At 33.7% G+C, this 23,790-nt stretch overlaps 2 protein-coding genes across 2 annotated transcripts in view; one reads left to right on the forward strand and one right to left on the reverse strand.

Moving 5' to 3' along the window:
* Positions 1-23,790, forward strand: part of LOC136855462 (caspase-1-B-like) — a 282,737-nt gene that overhangs the window by 121,394 nt on the left and 137,553 nt on the right. The window lies entirely within an intron of this gene.
* Positions 1-23,790, reverse strand: part of LOC136855460 (thyrotropin-releasing hormone receptor-like) — a 189,526-nt gene that overhangs the window by 82,981 nt on the left and 82,755 nt on the right. The window contains exon 2 of the mRNA XM_067132524.1: positions 21,903-22,143. Coding sequence (XP_066988625.1) covers positions 21,903-22,143 — 241 coding nt within the window. The remainder of the gene's footprint in view (positions 1-21,902; positions 22,144-23,790) is intronic.

The following is a 23,790-nucleotide window of genomic DNA, read 5'->3' on the forward strand; positions in this document are numbered from 1 at the left end:
GCCCTCTAGCTTCAGTAGTTTTTATTTTACTTAAGGTTGGAGTTAGCCATAATTGTGCGTCTGGCAACTCAACAACACAGGCCACCACGCCGGCTGAGAGTTTTCATACCGCATTATACGCTGTACAGAAAACTCGATTGCGCCGAAGAAACGTCGGCGCTTTATTGTGTGTGTGGGGGGGGGGGCTTTATTAAAAGAATACCCAGGTTGTGGTATTCTCGAAATCCCGAGCAAATCCGGTGGGATCTTTTCCTATTTTTGCCCGTGAAAATATTTACTTTTGGCCTGTGGTAAACATCCTTCTAAAATGTTTGTTCTTTTCTGCTGCCTAAAAAAATATATTTATCTCTTTCTAGACTTATATGTTCTCATTTTATTCTTACCGAAAAACTTTAGAAAATGTTCACACGTTGTTCTTAATGAACACTGAAAATTTTTCCTTTTTTGTAATTGTTGACAAAAATTTTGATGTATTTTGTCTTTATTTTTTTGTGGAAACGTTTTCTTTTTTGCCTTGGTTAAAGACATTTAAAGAAGTTAGATTTTTTTTTTTTTTTACATTTTTGCTGAATGGAATTGGAAACACTGCTTCATTTATTTCTAAACAGCCTTGTAAATATAGTATAAAAAGTTCGCTTCTATATGCTCTAACCGAGGTTCCCAACGTTGGGGCTTACGCCCCCCCAGGGTGGTAATTTGATTTTTAAGGGGGAGGGGGGAATTCGAGAATGTGTAGACCAAGTTAATGGCCTTTTAGGCTTCCTCCACGTGTATATAAGAATTATATATCACCGCAGGGGGCATCAGGATTTTAGAGGTAATTAGGAGGGGCATAGCCAAAAAAAAAAAGTTGGGAACCAGTTGAACTTTCGTTCAGATAGAAGTTCAGGTAACCCTTGATTAGAATTAGGATTCATGAAACGGCTACAATCCACGGTGTTTTAGTTCCCTCAACTTCTTCATTCATAAACCTGAAAGTAGCATGGCTTTATTTTTGTCCAGTCCGTGTCCTTTAAGAATGTTGTCTCGTAATTCCCTAGATTATGTAATAAGGGAAGTTATTTCGTATGGTGTTTGTGAGTGGTCTTGTTTATGTATGCTGTAACAGGTCAGAATTCAACAAAAACGAAAAATACAGAGAACATGTATGTTATTCTCATCATCCCCAGGCTTGTTCTGTAAGAATAGGGTTCATCTCTTGCATAATAATAATAATAATAATGATAATAATAATAATAATAATAATAATAATAATAATAATAATAATAATAATAATAATAATAATAATAATAATAATAAACCTCAGTGAATAGAATGGCTGCCTGGACGCCGTTCTTTTCAGTGAAGTTTGTATGAGAGAGGGTCTTCTTTTGAGATATTTAAATAATAATAATAATAATTGCAATAATAATCTTTAGAATTCACCCTGTACCAGCTTGGTAGCTTGTAGAGAAATGTTGATAATCTCATTTACAAGGAAGGGTAAACAACATAACCCCGTTAAATTTAACCATAATTACCAGACGCACCATTTACCTGGAAAATCATATTTACCCTCGTGTCTGCCTATCAAAGGAATATTGGATTCCCTTTCCTCTTATAAAGCTTCTGAGGGTATTAAGTTACTTTGAATTAGTAGTGTTAGCTCTATCGACGCGGGCATATTCCCCCTCCCCCAAAAAAAAAATCGCATTCTGGGCACTAATTGGATCTCATTAGGGATACAGATTTCTTGTTGATATTTCGCTCCTTTCAAATAGGTAGGTTCCTGGTATGTTTGCAAGTCGATTTAACCAGACACTTTTGACGCATACCTGGAAAATGATCGATTGAGAGGATACAAGGAATTAAAATGCTAATTCTGTATTTCTTCTGCATTTCCCTTTAACTCCTGTTACTTCTTCCTAATGAACGCCATATCCCTTTGAAGATTGAATTTCAAGTACATTGGCCTTTGCTTCATATGAATAGGTGTCGTCTTATGGAGAATAATAATAATAATAATAATAATAATAATAATAAGAATAATAATACCATGGGACACCATAGTAGATGAGAAAGAGAAAAAATGGATAAATATCAAGACCTGAAAATCGAAATAAGAATATGGAATATGCCAGTGGAAATTGTACCCATAATCATAGGAACACAAGGCACGATCCCAAGATCCCTGAAAAGGAATCTGGAAAAACTAGATGCCGAAGCAGCTCCAGGGCTCTTGCAGAAGAGTGTGCTACTAGAAACAGCGCACATAGTTAGAAAAGTGATGGACTCCTAAGGAGGCAGGATGAAACCCGGAACCCCACACTATAAAAACCACCCAGTCGAATACGATGACTGTGATAGAAAAAAAATAATAATGATAAAAAAATAAATAAATAAATAAATTAAGTAAAAAATAAAATATAATAATAATAATTAGGAGGCTGGTTTGTTATGAAAGATGAGCAAAGATAGAATTGAAAGTTAGGAGCATAAGAATATTGAATGCGTCGTGACGAAAATGTTTATGATGAAGATAAGGTTGTAACAACCTTTCTTTGGCCTTAGGTAATTTTCTACAGTTGTCATTTCCTCCGTCTTAGCATCATCATTTGCTCTCCAAACTTCTCTCGTTTTTAATCTTAGTCAAAATAATAACATAAAAGAGAGAGGCTCTCATTACAGTATTCAGATTTTTTTTTTTTTTTTTTGAAAAAAAATTGTTTTAATTTTAGTCAAAATGATAACATGAAAGAGAGAGGCTCTCATTACAGTATTCAGAACTTTTTTCTTTTTTTTTAGAAAAAATTATATCATTATGACCCCGTAGGGGGGTTAGTGCCGTCAGTGCACCTCACGCAGTGCACTGTAGGCATTACTGAAGGTTCTTTGCAGCGTCCCTTCGGCCCCTGGCTGCAACCCCTTTCATTCCTAGTGCAACTGCGAGGTTTTCCTCCTGTTACACCTTTAAAAGCCTCTCTCTCAATTTCGTTTTCAACGCTGAATGACCTCACGGGTCCCAGCGCTTGGCATTTGGCATAAATTTTATAAATACCATTCCAATGTCGTCATGAAAGATGGAGACTGATGGAATATGATAAAGCATACAAAGTTTTCTTTTCTTTACAATTTTTATAAAAAATAATGACTATGAAACAGTGACTTTGAAGAGCAATTTTATAAAAAATAAAATAACTATGAAACAGAGTGACTTTGTAGAGCAATTTTATAAAAAAAATAATATAACAATGAAACAGAGTGACTGAAGAGCAATTTTATAAAAAAAATAATACAGCATAACTATGAAACAGAGTGACTTTGACGAGCAATTTTATAAAAAAAAATGTAACTATGAAACAGAGTGACTTTGAAGAGCAATTTTATAAAAAATAATATAACTATGAAACAGTGACTTTGAAGAGCAGTAAGACAGCATTCACTAGCTTACCCTCCTTTCCTGATCCACTTTACTACTTCAGCACGCTCCAGCTGATATAGTGAGACATTCATCCTTTGGCCATTGTCATTCCGTTTCCTTTAATCCCGTCATCTTCCGCCAGAGTGTGTGTCAGGAGGAGCTTCAAATCCCAATAGTCTACAATTGTAGCTGGATGGAATGGGAAGCCATTAAGCCTGCCATGTTAAACATCAGGATTCTAGTTAAAGCCTCTTACTGGGGCGAGGGGAGATTAGGCTTTGTATTTATGCATATGCTTGTCTGTGTATGTATGAGGAACCTGCCATGCTAATCATTAAGATTTTAGCTAAAGCCTCGTATTGGAAATTCATGTTCTTTTTGTGTAGATTTGTTTTTGGAGATGTCTCTTTTTTTTTTGGGTTGTAGAGATTAGGCTACGAATTTATGCATATGCTTGACTGTGTTTGTGTAAGGAACTTGCCATGCTAATCATTAAGTTCTAGTTAGAGCCTCGTATTGAAAATTCATATCTTTTTTCCTGTAGAATTGTTTTTCTTTTTGGGGGTGGAGGATGTCTTTTTTTCGGGGTGCGGAGATTGGGTACGAGATTAGGTACTAATCCTCAAGATTCTATCTATGCATATGCTTGTCTCTGTTTGTGTAAGGAACCTGCCATGCTAATCCTCAAGATTCTAGTTAAAGCCTCGTATTGAAAATTCATGATTTTTTCCCTGTAGATTTTTTTTTTTTTTTTTTTTTGGGTGGGGGAGATGTCTTTTTCGGGTATGGGGGAAGATTAGGCAACGTTTTTATGCATATTATATTTGTCTGTGTTTGTGTAAGGAACCTGCCATGCTAATCCTCAAGATTCTAGTTAAAGCCTCGTATTGAAAATTCATGATTTTTCCCCTGTTAGGATTTTTTTTTTTTTTTTTTGGGGTGCTAATCCTCAAGGGGATGTCTTTTTTTCCTGTAGATTTTTTTTTTTTTTGTTTCTTTTGTTTCAGGGGCGGGGGAGATTAGGCTACGTATGTATCCGTAAGTTTGTTTATGTTTGCATATGGAATCTTCTGTTCATTTATATTCATAAATATGTTTGTATTACTGCTAAGAATACTACTGGTACATTGCTAATAATTGTAAAAAAAAATCCACTAATGCAACTGCCACGTTACTACTACCACTAATAATAATTATAATAAAATATTTCATTTTTCTTGTTTTCTATTTCCCGATAAAGTTTTTAATTCGTATATCTACCACATAGACGATTTTCGTCCGAGTTATGAAGCTGTCTTTTATTCGAATATTAGCAATGTATAAAAATATTTGACATTAATAAATAAAAAGCATGTTTAAAACGTTGACGCACATTCAATATCATCAGAGCAGTGATAATTGCAATTATGATGAAATTTTAGGATATATTTCGAAATGGATTGGTAAATAAAAGTTTAAATCCTATTTCCAGATATAACTGTAATCATAACGCTTTTCAGACATCATTATTAGTAAATTATTTTATTTCTGTTGATTTTTCCTCTCTGTCGAGACAGACGATTGCATAATACATGGTATTGGCGGGGTTGGGTTAGTGCCCGTCATTGGTCTTCACGTGGTGCACTGTAGGCATTACTTAAGGGTGCTTAAGGATTCCCTTCGGCCCCTAACTTCGTCCACCTTTTAGCCTTTTACTTTACCTCCATTCCCCCTTCGTTTCTTCAGTCTTGCTGTCCAACATCTCCAACTCTTACTTCTAAGTGCAACTTTATGGTTTTCTCCCAGTTTTAACTATAGATCTTTGTACTTCTTTCTATTATTATCTGGATTATTTTGCTGTCTAACCACTCCAACTCACCTCTTTCATTCCTTTTACTGTACCTCCATTCATATTATCGTTCTTCCATCTTGCTGTCCACCCTCTCCTAACAATTATTTTATAGAGCAAATGGGAGGTTTTCCTCCTGTTACACCTTTCACGCCTTCCTTCTCTCATTTTCCTTTCCACCGCTGAATGACCTCATAAGGTCCCAGTGCTTGGCCTTTGGCGTAAATTCTATATTCCATTCCATTCCCCATTTTCTCTGTCGCTCCCTTGAGCGCTGAAGGACTGAAAGTGCCCCAGTGCTTGGATTGACAGCCTGAATTTCATGAATCAAGGAAATCTTAGGATAAAATATAACAGATTTTAGCACACGGTAACTCTTGATGTATAATTCTCTTGTGACTCAAGGGAATGCAATTATCCTCAATAGTTATTTTGTCAGTTTGTGGTCAGGTTATTGCGGCCTGTAACCTAAGAAGCAGAAGGAGGGAATTCCTAGCAACAGGTCTCTTGATTTGAAGTTAATTTGTGGTTCAGGAGGAGCTTATTTCTCGTAAATTTCTATTTACCATTTCGACTTTTAATGGGTAGCTTCTGAATCTACCAAAACGTGTACAGTGTTCTTCAATGATGGGATATATTTTACCTGATGATGTGATAAATCACTGTTCTTAATGTCTCTTTTTTATGTTTCGTTTCCTTTGTCTTATTGTCTTTGTGTTTTCTTCCTTTATTCGGTTTCCCCTCTTCCAATTTTTTAAAATTCTTGTTTGGGCTAAATAATGACGTTGCCAGAAGCAGGATTATGGCTAACTTCAATCTTAAATAAAGTAAAAACTACTGAGGCTAGAGGGCTGCAATTTGGTATGTTTGATGATTGGAGGGTGGATGATCAACATACCAATTTGCAGCCCTCTAGCCTCAGCAGTTTTTAAGATCTGAGGGCGGACAGAAAAAGTGCGGACGGACAGACAAAGCCACCCCAATAGTCTTCTTTTACAGAAAACTAAAAATGAACCAGATAAGAGTCTTCTAACCTCTTGGTTTTCTCGCAGCGTTCTTGGCCAGGGGTGTGGGAGGGGGATAATGGATGGGTGAGAGAGAGAGAAAGGGGGTGTGGGGGCGGTGGTTAGGACAATCAGGACGCAGAGGAAATGAACTGAGATCTCTGGAATACGAGATTAAAAGGTCCTAAGGTTTAAAGCAAAGGTGAGAGGAAAGCTCAAACTAATGAGACGGGCGATGCAAACCGTTTTGACAAAATATAGGCCTTCTGGTCTTGGAGTTTTTCTAACGTGTCTCTGGTGTGTGTTTATAGGTATGAATGTATCATTCATATATATATATATATACTGTGTATATATATTAAACTTAATCCACTTGCATTGTTGTTCTGTGCATCAGTACAAATAAGAAGATGACCTCTTTTAAACAGGATGGTATCTAGCAGAGGTATTTATTCAGAAAAAGTTACAAGCTTTCCAGGACTTGACTGTCCTCATCGTCTGGTGGCCGTAAAAACAATAAAGCTAGTAATTTTCTTCTGAATAAATATCTCTACTAGATACCATCCTTTTAAATAAGGTCCTGTTATCAATCATTTATGTATATATAATATATGTATTTATACAATATACTGTATATATGTACATATATATATAGATATACATGCATATTCCCATATATATATATATATATAAATGTAGAAATACATATTCATATTCCCAGACCTCCCCCACCCCCAGGGCAAGGCGTGGTCCCCAATCGACCCAACTATCTATCGGGGTAGCAGGAAGGGATAATATGATGAAATTCTTCCCCATGGAGACAAAAATGGTACCGCCAGACGCCACGGATTAGGTTGTTTTTCGTGTATGTAGGCAGAGAGATCTTCCCCGATTCAGATGCATTTAAAACAAGGGGTCACAAAATATATAGGGAGAAACTATGGAGCGTGTGTTTGTGTATATGTATATATATATATATATATATATATATATATATATATATATATATATATATATATATATATATATATATATATATATATATTTATTTATATTACTTTATTACTTAATTGTTCTGTGCATTAATACAATGTAATGAGGTCCTGTTAGTTATATATATATATATATATATATATATATATATATATATATATATATATATATATATATATATATATATTATATAATTATTATATATATATATATAAATATTTATATATTATATAATTTGCTCCTTATTCTATATTTATCTAAAATTCTAAATCAATAGATAAAGCTGTAATCTTAGCTAACATGCTATATCTTTCTGGAGATGTATGTGCATATAAATTATTGCTGACAGTTCATATAAATACAATATGTAATTACTGTGAAGTTGAGTTGATATTTAATATTTTGTGATTTCAGCAAATAGTTAAGAATAAAGGGAATTCACATTTATATTTCTGTTCGCGTTTAATTTCATAAAACCAAATATTTACGCAATGAATCAAAAAACGAAGCATAATGAAAAATATTTTTAAATTTTGTATTAAAAGTATTCCCACTTCAAAAAATGCGACATTGACAAGTATTGTATATTCTCCAGAAAATCCTGCATTTATGCATTATTATTATGATGATTCAGATGTGAACCTCGTTCATTCGGAACAAGCCCCAGGGTACATTGACTTGAAATTCAGGCTTCCAAAGAATATGGTGTTCATTAGGGAGTAAGGGAAGGTAATGGGAAATACAGAAAGAAATCTCGCTTATTAAATAGAAAAAATAAATTAAATAATAAATAGATAAAAAATTAAATGCTTGGACGATATTATACTCTGATATTCTGTCATTAATTTGCAAGGTCGTTAACGCTATGTCAGCAAGTTGAATGAACTAATTAGGCTGTTGTTGGTAAAGAAAGAAGAGTTTGTGATCTTTTAAGATTGATTGTAGGAACGATAATTCTTTCTATCTTCTTTATAGCTTTATTATTTATTTTTCATATTTTGTTTATTTTATATTTTTTAGATCGGGAATAAACTCGTGGTATAACAAGAATTGAGTGAATCAAGAAAATGTCAATTTTGAGGGTAAATTCACTAAAATACTAAGAAAATTCTCGCAGATACTTTCTTAAGGAAAATACAACAGGGGAAAAAATATACATTTTCCCCTCAGTGTGTGTTTTCCAATTTACCTGGATATTATAATGGAAAAAAGAAATGTGTGTGGGAGAAAACTCCACCAGCGTCGCGCCTTAAAAGAACCATCTCAAACAGTTTTATCTTCAAAGCAAATAAAAACTACTCGTGTAAAGATTTCCCTGAAAAGAGGTAAATAATAGCCTCTCTCTCTCTCTCTCTCTCTCTCTCTCTCTCTCTCTCTCTCTCTCTCTCTCTCTCTCTCTCTCTCTCTCTCTCTCTCTCTTTGGGACTTGTTTAAATGCTATATTGGAAATGATAAGGGGAGTATTTCTGGAAGCGAGACATTCATTTCTTATTGAGATTGAAAAAGGAGTATGATTTTATTTGTTTGAGATGCATAAAAATTTTGGTAATTTATTATTATTATTATTATTATTATTATTATTATTATTATTATTATTATTATTATTATTATTATTATTATTATTATTGTATAAGGGTGTTAAAGGTATTAAGTGACTTAGCAAGTCTTCAGAGTAAAATGCTCATATATATTTTATATATATATAGATAATACTGTATATATATACATTTATTTATATATATACATATATACACATGTATATATATATATACATATTATATTTATATATATATATATATATATATGTATATATATATATATATATATATATATATATATATATATATATATATATATATATATATATACACACACATACACACACACACACACACACACACAGTAGATAGATACAAGCAAAATAAAGGGAACCCCGCAGGAGAATATTAGAGAAGCTTCAGTATGAAATGAAATTAATAAAAAAGTAAACAAATTGCTGTTACTTTACTCGCAAGTGCCGGGAGGCGGAAAAGATGGCATTTTCAGTCTCCTATTTCAGTCTCATATTTCAGTCTCATTACCGAGAAATGTGCTTCAGTTTTATTACCTGCCGGAGGATTCACAGAACTTCAGATGTATGAAACAGTTTCGTTTGAAATGCATGTATCTCTGATTACTATTCGAAGTATATTTGTTTGAAATGTTTTTCGTTAATATTTGAAATAAATTTGTTTGAAATGTTTTTCGATTAATACTTAAAATAAATTTGTCGGAAATGTTTCGGATTATTATTTGAAATAAATTTGTCGGAAATGTTTCGGATTATTATTTGAAATAAATTTGTTTGAAATGTTTTTCGTTAATATTTGAAATAAGTTTGTATGAAATGTTTCTCGTTAATATTTGAGATAAATTTGTCGGAAATGTTTCAGATTATTATTTGAAATAAATTTGTTTGAAATGTTTTTCGTTAATATTTTAAATAAATTTGTATGAAATGTTTCTCGTTAATATTTGAAATAAATTTGTCGGAAATGTTTCGGATTATTATTTGAAATAAATTTGTTTGAAATGTTTCCCATTAATATATGAAATAGATTTGTTTGAAAGGTTTCTCGTTAATGTTTGAAATGCATTTGGTTGAAATGTTTCCGATTAAAATTTTAAATAAATTTGTTTCATATGTTTGTGATTAATATTCGAAATAAATTTGTTTGAAACGTTTTTGATTAATATTTGAAATAAATTTGTCTGCAATGTTTCTGATTAATATTTGAAATAAATTCGTTTAATATGTTAGCGATTAAAATTCGAAATAAATTTGTTTGAAATGTTTTTGATTAATATTCGAAATAAATTTGTTTTAAATGTTTGTGATTAATATTCGAAATAAATTTGTTTGAAATGTTTTTGGTTAATATTTAAAATAAATTTGCTTGGAATTTTTCCGATTGATATTTGAAATAAATTTGCTTGAAATGTATCTGATTAATATCCGAAATAAATTTATTTGAAATGTTTCTGATTAATGAACATCAAAGGGTGGATGACTGAAGAATTGATAAGCTGTGAAAAGCCACTTTTAGTTTCTTGTTGTATTGGCGGGTAAGTTTTTAGAATAAGTTTCGAACAATTATAAAATTATTATAATTTGGCACGGTTTATCCTGTTCGATTGAATCTGCTTTATTTTGAAAGACTTTTCTAATTACCGTTAGTGGTTGCTGTTCTGGGTATGTCAAAACGATGTTCGGGATAACATCTCTCTTTGAACATCAAAGGGTGGATGTTATCATGTTATGAAACTGCTGTATTTAGCTGGAGATCTATTTGCATAGGTCCTTCTGAATTTAGTTTCTGTCTTGACAGAAGAGTTGGAAACGCGTTTTTAAACTAACTGTGTTTAAAGAAAAGTTTCTTTTCCCAATTATTATTATTCCGCATTATTATTATTATTATTATTATTATTATTATTATTATTATTATTATTATTATTATTATTATTATTATTCAGAATATCAACTACATTCATATGGAACAAGCCCACAGGGGTCAGGTTCAAGCCTTGCAAAGAATACGGTGTTCATTTGAAAGAAGTAACAGAAGGTGATAGGAAATACAGAAAGAAGAGATATCAGAAAGAAATGAATTAATAAATAGTTAAATATATAAGTAAATTGTGAGGAATAAAGGACCTCTGGAACTGAGAGGTTCTACAGCGAGACCCTTTTACTTTATGTTTATGATGTTGTTTGGTTCTACAGTGGTAGTAATTATGATGTTGTTTGTTCTGTAGTGTTAGTATTTTTGGTGTTATTTGTTCTACAGTGGTAGTATTTTTTATGTCATTTGTTCTACAGTGGTAGTATTTTTTATGTCATTTGTTCTACAGTGGTAGTATTTTTGATGTTATTTGTTCCACAGTGGTAGTATTTTTTATGTTGTTTGTTCTACAGTGGTAGTATTTTTGATGTTATTTGCTCTACAATGGTAGTATTTATGATGTTATTTGTTCTACAGTGGTAGTATTTTTGATGTTATTTGTTCTACAGTGGTAGTATTTTTGATGTTATTTGTTCTACAGTGGTAGTATTTTTTATGTTTGTTCTACAATGGTAGTATTTTTGATGTTTGTTCTACAGTGGTAGTATTTTTTATGTTATTTATTCTACAGTGGTAGTATTTATGATGTTATTTGTTCTACAATGGTAGTATTTTTGATGTTATTTGTTCTACAGTGGTAGTATTCTTGATGTTATTTGTTCTACAATGGTAGTATTTATGATATTTGTTCTACAGTGGTAGTATTTTTTATGTTATTTGTTCTACAGTGGCAGTATTCTTGATGTTATTTGTTCTACAGTGGTAGTATTTTTGATGATATTTGTTCTACAGCTGTAGTTAATTTCGTTGAAGGTCTAGCTTCATGCAATAAATTTGATAGGGGGAACAGAGAAAAAAATATATATATATCCTTCTTCGTTTTATACTCCATTTTCTCTCGACAAAACGCAGAGAGGAATAAAACCACATTGGAAAGAGAAACAAATGATCGCACACGGCCCCAAACCGAAAGCGCAAAAAAATAAAAATAAAATAAAATAAAAAACCTTTCCCGACCCATTGCTCCCAGCTGCCCGGCCATGATTTTAATTGATGCATTTCTGGGCTGAAATTGGAAATGCCTCAGTCCTCCCATTTGATTATCGATAGCCCCTTTCATGTGAGTTTTCAGGGATGATTTATGTGGTGCGGCCTCTCTCGAGCATTTTCCGAGTCCGTGTCATTGGTGTTAATAATAATAATAATAATAATAATAATAATAATAATAATAATAATAATAATAATAATAATAAAATTCTCTTTTCAGAAGTTGTGACATTTTTTTTGTCTTTTATGGAAAGTCCGATGGTATGGACTTATCGATGCCTTAATCTATCTTGAGAGAGAGAGAGAGAGAGAGAGAGAGAGAGAGAGAGAGAGAGAGAGAGAGAGAGAGAGAGAGAGAGAGAAATGGGGTTAGTCTGTGTCACTGGTAGCATTTTGCATAATAAAATCCTCTTTTAAGAAGTTAAGATATTTTAGTTTTTATGGGAAGGCTGATGGTATGGACTATCGATCTTCATTGTGTGTGTGTGAGAGAGAGAGAGAGAGAGAGAGAGAGAGAGAGAGAGAGAGAGAGAGAGAGAGAGAGAGAGAGAGAGAGAGAGATTTGTTTAGTCTGTACCATTGGTATTAATAATGATAATAAAATCCTCGTTACAGAAGTTATGATGTTTCATTTATTTCTTATGGGAAGGCCTATGGCAAGGATTATTTGATACCCTAATTTATCTTGATCTTCAGAGAGAGAGAGAGAGAGAGAGAGAGAGAGAGAGAGAGAGAGAGAGAGCGAGAGCCTAGTAGGGGTTAGTGCCGTCAGTGCACCCCATGCGTTGCTCTGTAGACATTACTTTAGATTCTTTGCAGCGTCCCTTCGGCCCCTGGCTGCAACCCCTTTCATTCCGTTTACTGTACCTCCGTTCATATTCTCTTTCTAATGTCTTTCTCTCCACGCTCTCCTAACAGTTGATTCATAGTTCAACTGCGAGGTCTTCTTCCTGGTACACCTTTCAAAGATTTTTTTACAGTCAATTTTCGTTTCAACACTAAATGACCTCATAGGTCCCAGCGCTTGGCCTCTGGCCTAAATTCTGTATTCTATTCTATTCAGAGAGAGACAGAGAAAAAGAGAGATGGGCTTAACGAGCCTCAGTGTGACCCATCAACTCATCCAAACGATGGCCTTGTATGAATTGACAGCTATCCATCCAAGGGCTAAGACCGTAAGTGGCGACTTTGTTATTGTATCGTTTTGCCCAGGATTAATAGAGTACAGGGTTAGACCGTCCCGGTGTTTCTGCGCATGCTTGTGACGTCACTGGTATGCACCGTAGAAGAAAACCAGGAAAACAAAGAAATGAAGGGTCACTATGGTACTTGTTTGCCCACACATTCTCTCTCTCTCTCTCTCTCTCTCCTCTCTCTCTCTCTCTCTCTCTCTCTTAAAAGATCTGATCTCTCTCCATCTACCTTTTATTGCAATGCAACCTTGGGAGTGGGTTCCGTCCCCTGTCAATCTCCAGGTACTGCTGAATTAAAATGGTTGATGTAATCCTCCATATGCCTTTTTATTGCTATTTGGGTAATGCTCAGTGGTCTGGTTAACCGTGGGTAAATCCGGACCAGGTGTGTCTTTGTTTCTTTTATGATTCCTTACATTCTTTGGTTAATATATGTACATACATACATATATACATACAGAGACATATATATATATATATATATATATATATATATATATATATATATATATATATATATATATATATATATATATATACACACACACACTTATAATGACAGTCTTAACTCTGTCATCAGCAACTCACATCATGCGATGTAAAAAGGGATAAGAAAATTGTGTTTAAATTTTGTGCTATATATTAATCCTGGGACTGGCTAGGTGAAGAGCACGTTAATCCGGGTTAAGAGAGTTTCCGTGTTCTTCACTCTGGTGAGGTCGAACACTGACTGATGACTTTCCTCTACCTGAACCTCAGCCAGATGCAGCCAGATGACGTCATGCGCGAGATTGTCCTTATTTTGTTCAGAAGCGGACTAACCTTGTACTCTGTTAATCCTGGTTTTGCCCCTTCTCGGTTGCCCCTCGCGGCAGACTTCCATTTTGTGTAGTGAAAGAACCTGCAGGGAATTATCCCTCAACTTTCCTCTTTTATCGTAATGGTTGTGTAATCAACTCAGACATCTCAGAGTTAATATTCATCTACCCTTTCGTCGTCTGATTAAGGGGTCTTTTGACGTCTTCCTTTCTTGTTTGATAAACTAATTCGTCTGTTGGCTTGATGTAATTCCTCTTGACTTTATGTAATTCGGCGTAATTATACGTATTTGGCTCTTTTTTTTTTAACCCTCGAATTGCAGCTTCACGAAGAGCATTCTAATTAGAAGTCTTTCTCTTTGTCTTGCCAATTATATCCCATAAAATGCTTTGCATGGAATTTAATTTCTTGTCCTAATGCGAAATCTATTAGTGAATTTCTCTCTCTCTCTCTCTCTCTCTCTCTCTCTCTCTCTCTCTCTCTCTCTCTCTCTCTCTCTCTCTCTCTCTCTCTCTCTCTCTCTCTATATATATATATATATATATATATATATATATATATATATATATACATATATATGTTTATATATATATATATATGTTTATATATATGTGTGCATATATATATATTTATATATATATATATATATATATGTATATATATATATATATATATTATATATATATATATATATTTCATTAACGTGAAGTACTCTCGCATGTGTTTGTTTCTCATGCCATTGCAAGACAGGGTATTCATCCTGGACCATCTATTGTACTCCTCATTTATCATGTTCTTGTAGGTATTTGTACATTTGTATGTCTCTGATTCAGTGACAACTCCGTCTCCCAGGAATTCTGTAAACCGACTATTTTTGTCTTGTTTCCACGAAAATATAAGATTCCAATTCTCAGTGATCCATTGCCCAGGTATTTTTCAGACAGAGTGAGGATAACGAGAAGGTGAAGCATCATTTTATTATAAATTTATATTTATTTGATCCAGGTTTGAAGGAAAAAGGAAGAGAGATTGGGAAAAAAGAGCGGGGCCTGACTTTAACCTTGTTCTTTCAGGAGAATTGGATTGAAATTTAAAAGCGTTATAAAGGAAAGGAGGATAGGTTCAGAACCGTAATACTTGAACAGAACAGGAAGCAGCAAAGTGATGCCAAAAACATTCCTACAATTAAAGCCTAATTATGCCTCATTCACGTTCCCCTTTTTCTTTGAATGACATTTATTAGAATTACTCGTTGTTTAAAACGAATGGCCCCAGTTTGTACCGACCCATCCTAACATATCACAGGTCAGGTTCTGAATAATTATCCTTAAATGCTTCAGCGAAAAATGACATAGTTTTTGTGTCTCTTAAACATTAAGAGGAGGAGATAAATAGATGCCTAAAGTGAGAAACGTTAGCTGCGCGTTATCCGAATGGGGAACGTTGCAGAATTCGAAATATTTTGTTTAGGTAAATGATGAAGATAGACAGACAGACAGACACAGACAGAGATAAAAGGGTTAAAAGTATTCATTTCCTGGCTGCCTGGTAATTACTCTAATGGTGTTCAAAAGAGCAGCTTTTTTTTGCGCAGAATTTTGCGTGCGAGCTGTTTAGAGAGAGAGAGAGAGAGAGAGATGCTGTATCACGATCATTTTCGAATATTCGTCCTAGCTGTTTATTGAGAGAGAGAGAGAGAGAGGGGGGGGGGATTGGGGTCGCTGCATCACGATCGTTTTCGAATTTTCATCCAGGCTGTTTATCGAGAGAGAGAGAGAGAGAGAGAGAGAGAGAGAGAGAGAGAGAGAGAGAGACTGCTTTCGAATATTCATCCAGACTGTTTATCGAGAGAGAGACAGTGAGAGAGAGGCTGCACCACGATCTTTTTCGAATATTCACAAGAAAAAAAAAACTTCCGCCCAACCGTAACTTTTAGCCGAATCCGATCATAAGCAGCGTCTCTCAGAAGTTTATATGAAGATCCTGGCTTATAAAGGAATGCTGTGTAAAGTGATAGGCCTCCAGGGTTTATTATATATATAGCCTTGGCTCGCAAGCAACGGACTGAACTTACGAAGTCCATGAATATTTCCTGATCCGAAATCAAATTTTGCCTAGATTTTATGATCCAGACTCGAACTGTATCAAAATCTTTTCTGAATCCAAGTGAGTTTGGTGATCCAAGCTGCCCCTTCCATCGGAACTTGAGAGAAGTTCAAGCGAGAATGCAATGCATTAGTACCCTAACAGAATTCTCATTGTATTTTGATAGTTTACTAGCATTTTTTCTATTTATTAATTTACTAATTATTTTTTTTTTCTTTTCTAATAACTGATCTCTTCTTTATGTATTTTCTATCACCTTCTGTTACTTCTTTCAAATGAACACCACACTCGGTGGAAGCTTGAGTTTCAAGCCAGTGGCCTCTGTAGGCTCGTTCCGTATGAACAGGATTCATGCTCTGAATAATAATATTAATTGTTTACCTTATGTACTTTCATTGTTGCTGTGATCAAGTACCAGGCTATAATTTAGCTCACGTAATGTTTTTGTTGTTGTTTATTGCAGAATACCCATGAATGTTTATTTATTTTGAAATATGTAAAATTCAAAAGTGGGATAAAGTCTTAGTGCGGAAATATGATGAATACATAAAATTTGTAATTATATTGTATAGCTGGTTAAATATTTGTAGTATTCTTTGCACATTAATAAAAGAAGAGTAATTCTCTGATAATTGTTTTACCAGTTTACAGAAATTGATAACCAGCCCACTTATTTACTTTCGACCCTTCCATTTAGTTTCTTCCAATAATAATAATAATAATAATAATAATAATAATAATAATAATAATAATAATAATAACAGAAATTCCTTAACATAGTTCAACTTATAAGTTCAAATTACAAAAGTGGATAAGTAGCCACTTATTGGCTTATGATCCTTCTATTCAGTTTCCTTCAGTAATAATAATAATAATAATAATAATAATAATAATAATAATAATAATAACAATAACAGCAACAACAATTCCTCAACATAATTCAACTTAAAAGTTCAAGTTACAGAAGTTAAGTAGCCACTTATTTGCTTATGATCCTTCTAGTTATTTTCTTCCAGCAGTAATAAATAATAATAATAATAATAATAATAATAATAATAATAATAATAATAATAATACCAGAAATTCCTTCATATAATCCAACTCACCTCGAGTGGCTTTAATTACCAGGAGATGAAGCTCCAATTGTGGAGGCTAATTGAGTGTAATAGAGTCACGAAATTCAATTGTACGTCATTCTTCGCCACTTGCGCGCGAAGTAATGAAAAGAACTGCAAGGGAATTTACCTAAATTAACCCCCCAAAAATCGTTGAAAGTTCAGAATTGTAACGTTTATGGTTTAAGTGCATCTAGAGAAAAGTAACTACTAGCCTATTTTCGGTTGTTTTTAGGGCAGTTGGCAAGTGGAATTTGGTAATGTGACTGTTTTCAGCTGATGATGAGAACGGGGTATGATGATGATGTAGGATGATGATTCTGTAATCTGTGTCTAAATATAGTTTGGGTGGGTCATTCACGTTATGAAGTAATGAGCTCTAAATCTGTTAGTGAAATATCAACCCATGAAGTAATGGGATGAAATTGAGTGGTTCAATTAAAGTAGATGTTCTTGATTTTGAAAAATGAGGTATGAGGCATAGATGTAATATAGCCTAATGAAATACTAGTCGCGATAAAGAAATGTAATGTCATTCTCATGTATAAATTGCAATTGTAATTACACCTTCACCCCCCTTTTCTTCCAACTTAAACTTTTATCCACCTTAATTTTTGCTTTAACCAGATAATAATCAGGTATATCTCCACTCACTCCTCTCTTCACCATTACATTCATCACCTTGATCTTCTACTGTCATGTAATCAAGCAAACTCTTCTTCCCTATTTTCTCGTCCCCAGATATATCTATAAATATTTTATTTAAGTGATCAAGCATTGCCAACAGTCCATTCCTTTTTCAAACTCAATGCAACAAGACTTTGCCATACCTATTTATCTCCTACCTTTGTATTTAAATCACCTAGCACAGTCAACCTTTCTTCTCCTCCATACCCAACCAGGTACAATTTCATTCTTACCCATACAACCCTTAAATAATTTACTTGTCCACACACACACACACTGCAGTACTTTCGACGTGGTTTGACATACATGTGTGTTTGTGTGTGCATATATATATATATATATATATATATATATATATATATATATATATATATATATATAATTATATATTTATATACAATTATATATTTATATATATATATATATATATATATATTTCTGTATGTATGTATTTATGTGGTGAACATCTTTGTAGAACTAACTGAATGTATTCGGTTATGTTTATAGCAAAAAACAATATATATAATAAAAATAATTCGCGGATTCTCTGAATAAAGACTTCTCGCCAAACTCAATCATCTGTTATAATTAAGGAGAGTTTTGGGGCTTTGCATACAGTCATAAATATAAATCTCGTAGGGACTTAATCCACTCGTTCAAACCCAAGTTTTAATTACTTTGATAATAATATTAAAATTACAGTTATCCTTCTTGGGTAACTTGATATATTTCTCTGTGAAGTTATCAAGTTATCAGGTCACGTTGAGTATACAAGGAGGCGAATTCCTGCAACCCCTTTCGCTCCTTTTACTGTACCTCCTTTCATATTCTCTTTCTTCCGTCTTACTTTCTTAACAATTGATTCGTCTTTACTGTCGATTTCCATTGCACCGCTGAACGACCTCATAGATCCCAGTGCATGGCCTAAATTTTATATGCAATTCAGTTCAATTCACCAGTGACGTGTAACTGGTAAAAAGTAACCAGTAGATTCTATATAAGCGAAAATACTCTAAGCGAACCAGTCTCTCTCTCTCTCTCTTATGCCATCAACTTGAGCAACCTTCACGCCCTTGCTTGGGGAGATGCGAAATTGGCCTGGCTAATAATATCGCGCGGGTTTCAGGGATATTTGGGGGATAATCTCGGAAGGCAGCAGGGGTGAGAGTTGGTATCGGCAGCAGGTGTCAGCAACACGTTCCAGAAAGCTTTGAGCTCAGGTATTGGGATGGAGAAATATCCCCCCCAAGTCGTTTTTATTCGCTACTTGTTGCCTGGACTTAACGAAGAGCGTTTTTTGTTTTTTTGTGTGTACGCAAGCCGAAAGTTTTTATCTTTTTATACCGAGGTTAGGTCGTTGTTAAAAAGAATGGGTATTATGATTAAAAAACCCAAATAATGTAAATGAGAGACTATTTTTCCAAAATACAAAAGCTCTTTTTTTAACCTCTTTTTGTAATTTGGAAAAATAGTCTCTCATTTACATTATAGTGGATTTTTATTCAGTATTTCCTTTCACAATATTGTGATGCACCATAAATGGGTATTATAGATCTTATTATAGAGATATCAGTTCATTATTAAACGTTGCTGAGTAGTATTTACTTAGTTTTAATATTAATTCATTCATTTACTTATTGATCCTCAGTTGGAAAAATTTTATTTTTCCCCCGTAAGGGGATAGTGCCGTCAGTGCATCTCACGTGGTGCACTGTAGGCATTACTGAAGGTTCTTTGCAGCGTGCCTTCTGCCCCTGGCTGCAAGCCCTTTCATTCATTTTCCTGTACCTCCTTCCATATTCTCTTTCTTCCATCTTACTTTCCAGCCTCTACTAACAATTGATGCATAGTGCAACTGCTTTGAGGTTTTCCCCCTGATACGCCTCTCAGACCTCTTCCTGTGAAATTCCGTTTCAGCGCTGAATGACCTCATAGGTCCCGGTGCTTGGCCTTTGGCGTAAATTCTATAGCCAATTCAATTCAGTTCGATATCAGTTATAAAACGTTGCCGAGTAGTATTTACTTAGTTTTAATATTAATAATTCACTAATTTACTTACTTATTTTCAAGTTGGAAAAATTTAATCCTCTGAACATTCGGTTCCTTCAAGACTGCAGTTTCCTAGTGACGAAAATATTCTTTCTAGTTCCATTTTATTTCACTGTTCTGTCGGCATCTGCGTTGGCCTCTAGAAAGGGAAACGAAATTTGTTTTGGGAACAAGTGTTTGCACTGTCAGGTATGTTTGTAAGGAAATGTGTATTTTATTGGATATGAATAAAATATGTTCATCGGAAAAGCCTGCCGGAGAGGGAACTTTGTGCTTTGGAAAGTTTCCTTTAGAATATTTATGTTTTAGAATATTTATGCTTTAAGAATATTTATGTTTTAGAAATCTTATGTTTTAGAATATTTATGTTTTAGAATATTCGTGTTGTAGAATATGTATGTTTTAGAATATTTACGTTTTAGAATACTTATGTTTTAGAATATTTATGTTTTAAAATATTTGTTTTAGAATACTTATGTTTTAGAATATATACGTTCTAGAATACTTATGTTTTAGAATATTTACGTTTTAGAATACTTATGTTTCAGAATATTTATATCTTAGAATTTTTATGTTTTAGAATACATGTTTTCGAATACTTATGTCTGGGAATATTTATGTTTAAGAATATTCATGTTTGAGAATACTCATGTTTGAGAATATTTGTTTTAGAATACTTATGTTTTGGAATATTCATGTTTTAGAATACTTACGTTTGAGAATATTTATATTTAACAATACAGTACTTACGCTTTAGAATATTTATGTTTTATGTGCGGATGTAGGGAATGGGCCAATGGTGAAATAAAGATGAGGGGTTAAAAGAGAGAGAGAGAGAGAGAGAGAGAGAGAGGCCTTAAAGGGAACGAACATTATCGTTGGTTTAGAGGCGGGAAAGATGATGTTTACACAGTCTTTCTAGACGTGTCTACTAGGCAAACAATTCCTGGTTTGCTGTTCCAGGCGAACTTCGCAGGGGGTTAGTGCCGTCAGTGCGCCTCAAGCGGTCCACTGTAGGCATTACCTAAGGATCTTTGCAGCGTCCCTTCGGCCCCTTGATGCAACCCGTATCATTCCTTTCACTGTACCTCCATTCATATTGTTTCTTCCATCTTACATTCCACCCTCTCCGAACAGTTGTTCCATAGTGCAACTGCTTTGAGGTTTTCCTCCTGTTACACCTTTCAAACATTTTTACTCCCAATTTCCGTTTCGGCGCTGAAAGACCTTATAGGTCCCAGCGCTTGGCCTTTGGCCTAAATTCTATATTCTGTCTGTCAGTTCCAGGCGTAGGTTACACAGGGGTACTAGAGGGTGTTACAAGGTTACGTAAGACAGTACTTTCACCTTTGCTGTAACTCCACCATCGTAGAGTAGCGACTTAGAGAAGAGGAAGAAAGTGAAATTAGAGAAGGAAAGTGAAATTAGAAACGATATATTTATTTAGAAGGCGATAACGTTGTCATCTCTTTTGGCTCATTGCTAAGGCAAAATCGACAGACAGCGAAGCTAAGTTGACTGAGAACGACATTTGACAGAAGTTGAATGTTTCCGATAAGGAAATTTGTAAATTGGTGAGTCTCAGTTAAAATTTTCGTATTTATTAGGCTCCCCGTTTAGTTTGTATTCTGAGCATGGGTATAGAAGGCTTTAATTTATGGGTCCATCGAGCATCCAGACTAAGGATGTCAGAATTGCTTTATCATCTCTAAAGATTTATTATTAAAAAGAATCACAATTTTCATGTTAGGCAACACAAAAAGACGGAGGTCATTTTTTTTAGAAGAATCTTCCATCTATTTCATCAAAAAGTCAGAGTAAAAATGAAATAACGGAACACCAAGGAAAAACAAAAGCCAAATAAGAAAGATAAAAAAAAAAAGTCCAGCAAAAATGTAATGAAAGAACAGCAAGAAAAAGTTGAAAAAAATATCAAGACAATAAAAGCTAAAGAAAGATATAAAAAGTCCAGCTAAAATGAAGTGAACGAACATCAAGAAAAAGAAAAAAAATAACAAGACAATAAAAGCTAAAAAAAAAAAAATTTCAAAATGCTCACCCGAATTATTCCTCTCGATGGTCGAGTGCGGGAATCGGACGGAGGCGGGCGACGGGAAGGGCAGTCGATTGGCACTGTGCCTCCGGGCCGCCCCGACGCACAGGCCGCCCACCGCCCGCCGGAAGTTCTGCCCCGTGACGCAGTACAACAGGAAGTTGATGGCGAAGTTCGTGTAGAAGAGGAGGGTGAACGTCTGCTGGAGGGTGTAGAACAGGGAGCTGGTCTCGCACGAGTTGTCGCACTGTTGGAGAGAGAGAGTGAGTGAGTGAGTGAAGGTGAGAGAGAGAGAGAGAGAGGGGGTGTGGGGCGAGTGAGAGAGAGAGTTAGGTTGATTTTATAATGATTGGATTTGATAGGTGTCTTTATATTGCTAAAATGTGTGAATGTTTCCCTAACACCCAGAAATGTTCTAGGAGTCAGTTAGTAATTAATAGTATGTAGATATTATCTATATGTATATATATTTTATCTATATATATTTATGTATAGTATCTATATAATATATATTTATAGTATAGATTTTTTAAAGATTATTTATATATTAATCTGTTTATTTACCTTTTTGTTAATTATTTATATAATAATTTATTTGTTTATTGAGAGAGAGAGAGAGAGAGAGAGAGAGAGAGAGAGAGAGAGAGAGAGAGAGAGAGAGAGAGAGACGACTGACTAATGCTCTTACATGAAATGAAGATTGACAAACAGACAAAAAGCATTTTGATTTCTTGAAAATGTAACACATGTCATTCAGATATGTTATTGACACTTGAAGCCCTGACCTGGTTCGTTATTGATTACCTGGATGAAATGTGGGGCTTGTTACCTGTCGAGATGCAGATATTTTATATTTACTGTACACTTGGGTATTTCATAAGATAAGAATAATAATGATAACAAATAATAATTGTAACATAGCGATAGCTGATTATAGGTATTATGGTCATAGTAGCTATGATAACTACTGTATTATTATTATTATTATTATTATTATTATTATTATTATTATTATTATTATTATTATTATTATTATTGAGGGTAAAATAAAACCCTTCTATCCTACACCTTCAAAGCGTGAATTTTCTTCTCAGTCACAGTTATTATTATTATTATTATTATTATTATTATTATTATTATTATTATTATTATTATTATTATTATTATTAATGATAAAATAAGCCCCTCTTTATCCTCATCTTTAAAGCGTGGATGTTCTTCATGGTCACTGATTATTATTATTATTATTATTATTATTATTATTATTATTATTATTATTAAATTTAGTATTGAAAGTTAGACGAAGCGAGGGAATACGTACTCCTACGATGTCTCGTAAATGAAGGCATCAACGAGACACCGCTCCCGAAACTTTTCACATTGAAAGTTCCACAACAAATGTCGGAGTCGAGAAAGTCGATTGAAGGCATGTTGTTGTTGTTGTTGTTGGTTATGTTGTTGTAGTTGTAGTTTTTTTTTTGATGGTCTGTTTGCTTGTTTGTTGTACCTAGAATATTGGCCCGGAGAAATCTTGATCGTGAAATTTACTTTTATTTTGTTTAGCAAGTAATAAACTGGTCATTAATAGCAGGGTTATTATCCGGTAATAATATATATATTGTTGGAAATATTATGTACGATATTTATTATAAAAATTTTACTTTAATTTTAATTATAACTAGGTATAAATTGTCATTAATAACAGGGTTATTTTCCGGCAATAATATTGATATTATTAGAAACATTATGTACTATTTTTATTATAAAAATTGTACTTTAATTTTAGGTATAATTTTAGGTATAGCGAGGTATAAATTGGTCAATAATAAATAGGGTTATTTTCGGGTAATAATATTGATATTATTGGAAATATTATGTAAGATATTTAAGGTAA

Source organism: Macrobrachium rosenbergii, chromosome 31 (assembly GCF_040412425.1).
Source record: "Macrobrachium rosenbergii isolate ZJJX-2024 chromosome 31, ASM4041242v1, whole genome shotgun sequence".
Classification (NCBI taxonomy): Eukaryota; Metazoa; Arthropoda; class Malacostraca; order Decapoda; family Palaemonidae; genus Macrobrachium; species Macrobrachium rosenbergii.